Genomic DNA, 6944 nt, shown 5'->3' on the forward strand with positions numbered 1-6944 from the left:
ATGTTTAGGAACAGCAGGCGAAATGAGATGCTTCTGCTTCACAAAGTTTTATTATTTATCGCCCAACATTGCACTAAAATATTCAAGTACAAATCTCAATGTGTAATAAAGACTTATTTACACACACCCATCTTCAAAAACAATCTTTGGAGACCTCACTTAGGTCCCATGAGCAAGCATCGCACCAAAACTTCTAAGACGGGTGTCAAACTCATTTTTATCGTGGGCTACATTGTAATTATAGTTTCTGACAGAGGGATGGAATAACTAAAGTCAAAATTTCACACACTTAGCTAGTTTTGAGATCAGAGGCCAGTGAAAGGCGTTCAAAAGAGAGATTGGAAACAAAAAAGAATGCCCCCCCCCAAAAAAAAACAAAAAAACTTGACAACTTTCAAGTTTTGTATTTTAGCCAGAAACATGAAGTCATCAAATCAAAAGCATTTGGCGGGCCACTTAAAATGATGTGGTGGGCCGGGTCTGGCCCCTGGGCCTTGAGTTTGACACCCGTGATCTATGAAGTTTTCTGTGATGAACCAATGACTCATATTTGGAATACTGTACTCGAGAAATCAACCAATTTCAATTGTATTGTACTAGTGATGGATAGTGTCAAGCTAAGCAATAACATGATCTTCACAAGTTTGCTGAAGATGCAAAATCTTTTTATATTTAACCCTTTCACTCCCGTTGGGAAAATGCGTCTCACAGTTTTTAAAAAAAAATCGCAGTGGGTATTGGAATCGGAGCAATAACAGAAATGGCATCACAGCGATTCATTACACACCTATCTACATATTCTAGTGGCATTTAGCAACTTTCCCAAACACAAAAATCCATATATATATATATATATATATATATATATATATATATGTATGTGTGTGTGTGTGTGTGTTACAATAGATTACATTGATTACTATATATTGCTGATCATTTTCACTTCTCTGGCATGTTTATATTACTATAAATCACACATGAGACAAAAAAATTCTAGGGCCTGTAAACTAATATTTGGAAGTGGCATTTTTTAAAACCAATTTGCCAAGTGTTCTAGACTTATGAACTAGAAATATATGCCATAATTTTTTTCTGAAAAAAAAAATCAGCAGTGAAAGGATTAAATACTGTTTATACTTTTTTGAGACATTATGTGATGTGCCATATTTTTTTAATGAAGTAAAATATAGAAACAGAAAGCAGCCAACAGCAAATATTCACAGCCAGTCTGTCATTCATCACTCGGAAGCCTCATTTGCCCCCATCCTTTTGACGACGACGGCTGATCTATTTACGAGACGGCACCCACTGATAGGACGTAGGGCTGTCTTTCCAAACACAACTGAAACATTTCAAAAGGAGAAAAACCAAACAACGTGCCTTGTCATGTACATTTTTAGCCATGCTAGCATCACCTCACATAACAGAACAGCAAATAGAGTTATTAAAAACAGTAACTTGTGTAAAGGTTTTGACCAAATGATTCTAGGAGTTGAACATCAAGAACTACAAACCAAATAACACAACGGCACCAATGTCAATCATGCCTGCAAGCAGTGATACAAAGAGGCAAACACCTTGTCAGTTGTCCAAATAATCAACCAAATAATCATCATATGACAGCAAATTGCAATTAGAAGTCCTGGGATTTGCCCAAATTGGCCCCTTGAGAACAAAATCCTGTTACGTTTTGTGCGGTGGTGTTCTGCAGATGAGATCGCTATTTTTCTCGATATAATTTTTGTGTCATTTCAGTTTAGGTGACGTGGGAGTGTTTTATAGAGGAGTGTGGAATTACGTATGTGCTTTAGCTCAAAGTTTGGGCAGCAATGAAAAAAAAAAAAAACTGACTTCGGTATGTTAGGCCCCCAAAAGACAACTTATTTGTTGAAAGATCAAAAACAGCAATTCAACAAGAGCGCTCAACACTGCTGTAATAAAATATAAGAAATGCATCAATACCAAACAGAAGCTACACTAAAACAAGCTTCCACTGAATTAAAAAAAAAAAAATACACAAGCTCACATGAAAGCCATCTTCGGGATCACCACAGCCACCGCAAGGCTGGATGGAGGGAGAGATTCAAGAATGACGCTTTCGCCTCATTCTATGAATTAGCTCGGTTAACGGAAGAGGGACGCGAACCACAACGGCGGCTAAACTGCAGAGTTGTCTTCCGGAGAGAGGTAAGAATTCGGCCTTGGAGACAAGAGTTGAGTTTGGGACCTTTGGGGGTTAGGGGCTGGTGGGCGCAGCGCCCTCCGGGAGCGTGTTGGTGCAACTGCGAGTCCGGATGCCGTCACAGGAGCCCACGCTGGAGGCCGAGTGAGTCCTGGAGCGAACCAAGCGGGTCATGCCGGCTGTGGGCACTAGCGAGAGACGCAACGAGAATTGAAAAGCTATCAATTCAAATTTAAGTAAAGTTCAAGTTCAGCTAAAATGTAGAGAATGAAAATGAGTAAACTGGCTTTCTGGAATGATTTTTACTCCATGTACTATAGCTCAGTAATATGTACACGATGAGTCTAATAGTGTTCAAGACAAATAGGTTTACTCACTGTAGCCCATCCCCTGTACAAAATATTTGAAGGCCTCTGACAGTTTACCAGGCTGGGGGGAAGAAAGCAGTGCATTCACAAAAATTTATCAAAATAAATACAATTGGAGGGATCTAATGAGGATAAAATGAGCAGCTGACCTGCACCACCTGTGGAAGTCCTCCGCAGTCTGCCATCTAGAGGAAAAAATGAGAATTACACCACGTGGAATAGCAATGACAAATGCAATGAACTACATTACGTTGTTTTCAAAGCATCACCGCCAGTCGAAACCCGGCATTCTGATTAATATTTAATTTGTGGAATATGAATTAAGCAGCAAAACTCACTTTTTTTTCAATTCTAATTTGAACTTTCGACTGAAAGTGACATCACAGTTGTTCAGGGCTCGGGTAAGGACCAATCACGGCTCACCTGTTTTGAGTTAGGTCATGTGATGTGAAGCTGGGTCGCGGTTGGATTTTACTTGAGTTCCAATCAACTGTGATGTCATTTTCAGACGACGGCACTTAGAATACTCCCGACTCAGGTCGTAGCCTCATATGCTGTATTTGGGGACGTTGGGAATTCAGAGCTCTCCCACTCGGATTTGATGATGACTTTGGTAATGTTCAATTGTTTTTATGAACGAGGTCCTTTTTTTCCCCTTGACGACTAGAGTTGTCTCGTCAGCGGTTTGGGTTTTGACTGCTATTTGAGATGAAAAATTGTTGTGGACAGAATGTCAGGTACCTTGAGCAGGGTGGTTTTTGTTGGGTTCAGTCGGGAATTACATTCCACCTGTGTGAAGAAAAGCAGACACAAACACATGCGCGTTTGACAACAATTTTAAGCTCCACAGCCATTGGTGATGAGCGGCAAAGAAACTGACCACGGCATCGACGGCAGGGGACGTATCTCCGACAACCAGCAAAGCAGGACACCTGATGCATGCGCAAATGCACGCGTTATTTAGAAAATAAATAACGAGAAAAACACAAACAGGCAGTACCTGAGTGTGTTGGCTGTCTCGTGGTTCAATCCGGGCACGGGACGCTCCATTTGTAACTCTGCTCGACTGTAAGCAAATATATCCAGATGCACATTCACACAAACAGAGACACAAACACACAAGTAGGCAGGAATGGACGCGTACATCCTAATTAAACACTCGTAATATTTTGTGTGGCAAACGTTCAAAAAATAAACAGTTGCAGTGATTCATCCCTAAAATCCTTGTTTTTAAAAAGTCACAATGAAATTGGGAAATGAGTTTCAAATTTCAATTCTAAAGTACTTTAATACCTAAAATTACTAAATGTTTTTGTCTTCCAGCACATTTTTTTAATCCAGAATCTAAGTACCGTAATTGAAAACATTGAAGAACGCGTGTGACAAATCACCTGTCGTAGCTGCAGTAAAATAATGCTAAGTTGTCCAGGGGAATGTCCTGAGAGATGTGGAGCCTGTAGGTCTGGATGAGCTCTTTGTTCTCTGTTAATTCATCCTACACACACAAGCATGCACAAAACATCTTAATGAGGCATAACCAGCCTCTGCCGAGCTGTGTGTGTGTGCGCGTGTGTAGGTGTGTGTGTGAAAGAGTGTGTGTGCTCACAGTGCTGAAGTGGTGGGCCATGATGACGTCCACTAGGTTGCTGGTCCAACCGCTCAGCTTAAAAAGACAAAACAATTGACGACATACACATAGTAGATGTGTACGAGTGTGTGTGTGCGTTTCAGACCTTGGATACAGCCCAGTCCATCCAACCCTTGGCGCAGGGATCTACATTGATCAAGACTAAACCTTCCACCAGACTGGGCTCATTCAACTAAAACGACAATCAGCAATCGTCAAGCAAGTGCCTCAATACTTTCAGCCACAATACATATTTGCTGAATAATTGATTGGCTTACAGCCAGTTTGGTGAGGATGTAGGCACCAGCGCCGACCCCGATGCCAATCACGCTCTTTATCCTGAGCACGCACACGCAACATGAAATAAATAACATTAACAAGGTCATGCAAATCACAGTTGTTTTTTTTTTCCCATGGAAATCTGTGCTATGTAATTTGCGGCAATAATTGAATTGAAAAATCTAAACTATACTCTATACCGTTCTCAGATTTCACTTTTTTCAGGGGGGCTCTGCCCCCATTAACCGTGAAAAGAGATATGCAGGATAACTATAAAAACCTGGGATTTCCACAGGCAAATAGCAATCGTGAGGAGCCATGTCATACTGTTATATAATAAGTTTAAAACTATGAAAAATAAAATATGATGTGAACCTATTTAAAACAGAACTATTAAAAAAAAAATGTATGTGCCCCCTTCATGTCGCAGATTTTTGCTTATTGCAGACGGGTCTGAAATGTATGCGTGCCGTGCGATGAACAGAAGTTTCACAGTACATGAGTGTAAAGAGTGGTGGTGAAGTAGGCCAGCGACTTACTGAAGCTGAGTGAGAACTGACGGCAACATGGCAGCCAGCTCGTCCATAGACGGATAATGATACCTGCGTATACAACCAAAAACTACAGTCAAGTTCAGTTGCATTCATTTAGGTATTTGTTTTATTGGCTTTATGACGGTTATTTGTATTTATTTCACTCAAAAACAGTACATTCTCATATTTGAGGTCAAATTGATGTAACTCAAATAGAGGGCTGGGCGATAATAGCGATTCGCAGTATCGATATATGGCGATACGGAGTGACGCAAAGCGCGTATGGCAAATATGACGTTCATCGAAAATGTAAAAATGAAACGTTTACATGTATTATTAATTGGCACTGTGCTTTATGGGCTTCCGATTATTCAATCGAATTTTCAGTTTGGTATCCAAATACCGAATTATTTGACCGGCGTGTGTTTATGTACTTTATTTGTATGCATGCGTGTTACCCATTGGGGAAAGTGGGCGCATTCTCCTGTTGTCCTGGAGCGTCCACGTGCAAAACTGAGAAGTGCTGAGTCACTTCCTGCATGTCCTCGTAGTTGAATAGGCTGTTAAAGCACGACTTATCTACAAACACACTTCCGGTTAGCATTTATTCATATGATGTCCACATACTGTACATGTTTGACGCTCTTTCCTCACGGTTGAGTCCGACATCATGGTAGGTGAGAATTGTGGGTCGGTTGCCCTTAGCGACACCTCTCATGGTTACGTGGAGTGCGCAGTGAGTCGTCTCCACATCATATTCCTGGAAAACACAAGTGTGAATACACTCTGATCATCCGAACATTTGCATTAGTGAGCTGCAGCGCTGAAATTATTCAAAAGAAAAACACGACCATAGCATTGAATTGAAACTTTGTACAGCGATGTTAATGTCATGAGTTGACATTTACTAGATACGCTTAGAAATATTGCACGTAGCCTAATTTCAACATGTCAACGTATGTGTAACATTTAAAGGGATAGTCCACGCTAAGCCATTTTCAGCAATGAAACGGTCTCAGTCTAAAATTCATTTCACAATTTCATTAGTTTTCATGTACTGTACATTTGATACCTTTAAAAACATATTTAGCGTTGACTGAAAAATGAGATCACCTGTGTGACCAATCATTTGTTGGTCATGTGACATTCATGAGCTCAGCTTTGTTACCTGAGTCTGCAGCACGTGATGTCATTTTCAGTTGAGACCAAGTAGCAAAATGCGCATGAAAAATAATTCAGGTATCAAATTAAATGTAGACAAAATTATCATCTTCAACTGGCGAAAATTCCAAAATATGTAGACTTGATTATAACAACGTTTACTTTCATAAATAAAAATAAACTATATTACCGCTGCATAATTTGATTTGGAATTTAATGTTTGTGGAGTTTTTCTTAGCATGTCCTCGATGTTCCATAAATATATGAATTTTAACCAATATTGGATTTACCGGTAATTGAATGGGGATCGGTTCAGATTGAACTCTTATGAATCAAAATCAAATTGATTGCGGGCTATACTATCGATTTCCCACCTCTGATCAAAACTAAGAATGTTGTATGTTCTGTTGTCCGATTATTATTTAGCCACTTTATTGCTTAGAGAGGAAGTCAAACCCCAAATTTGTCTTTGTTATGTTCTTTGAAGCCTCACTAGTCCAAAAGACGGCATTCTGATTTATAATGTCTTCGTGAAATGTAAATGCAGGAGAAAAATCTGTTTTTATCCATTTCAGGGGTCATTTATTTTGTCACATGACTAAAATTTACATTGCAGTTGCCCAGGTAACAACCAATCATTGGTCGCCTGTTTTCTGAGTTTAGTCACATGACATCAGCATGCTGAGCCATGAGTGGTCATTACCTAAGCCCTGAGCGACCGCTGTGACATTTTCAGTCGACGGCGACAAGCTAAGTAGCCGTCCCCAGAAATGGATAAAAATGATGAACTTCGC

General features: G+C 40.0%; 1 protein-coding gene across 2 annotated transcripts in view; it reads right to left on the reverse strand.

Moving 5' to 3' along the window:
* Positions 1–31: 31 nt before the first annotated feature.
* The window catches only part of LOC148427325 (protein NDRG3-like), an 11604-nt gene continuing 4691 nt past the window's right edge, over positions 32–6944 (reverse strand). For both annotated transcript variants that reach the window (XM_088403258.1, XM_088403250.1), the window contains exons 4-16: positions 5644–5749; positions 5448–5568; positions 4996–5058; positions 4456–4516; positions 4284–4370; positions 4157–4213; positions 3942–4045; positions 3551–3616; positions 3431–3482; positions 3292–3339; positions 2700–2735; positions 2560–2611; positions 32–2370 (exon numbers count right to left, since the gene is read on the reverse strand). In XM_088403258.1, the coding sequence (XP_088259384.1) occupies positions 2237–2370; positions 2560–2611; positions 2700–2735; positions 3292–3339; positions 3431–3482; positions 3551–3616; positions 3942–4045; positions 4157–4213; positions 4284–4370; positions 4456–4516; positions 4996–5058; positions 5448–5568; positions 5644–5749 (987 nt within the window). In that variant the 3' untranslated portion in view covers positions 32–2236. The remainder of the gene's footprint in view (positions 2371–2559; positions 2612–2699; positions 2736–3291; positions 3340–3430; positions 3483–3550; positions 3617–3941; positions 4046–4156; positions 4214–4283; positions 4371–4455; positions 4517–4995; positions 5059–5447; positions 5569–5643; positions 5750–6944) is intronic.

This window comes from Hippichthys cyanospilos, chromosome 2 (genome assembly GCF_059441005.1).
Source record: "Hippichthys cyanospilos isolate Australia breed blue-spotted pipefish chromosome 2, RoL_Hcya_1.0, whole genome shotgun sequence".
In the NCBI taxonomy this organism is placed as follows: Eukaryota; Metazoa; Chordata; class Actinopteri; order Syngnathiformes; family Syngnathidae; genus Hippichthys; species Hippichthys cyanospilos.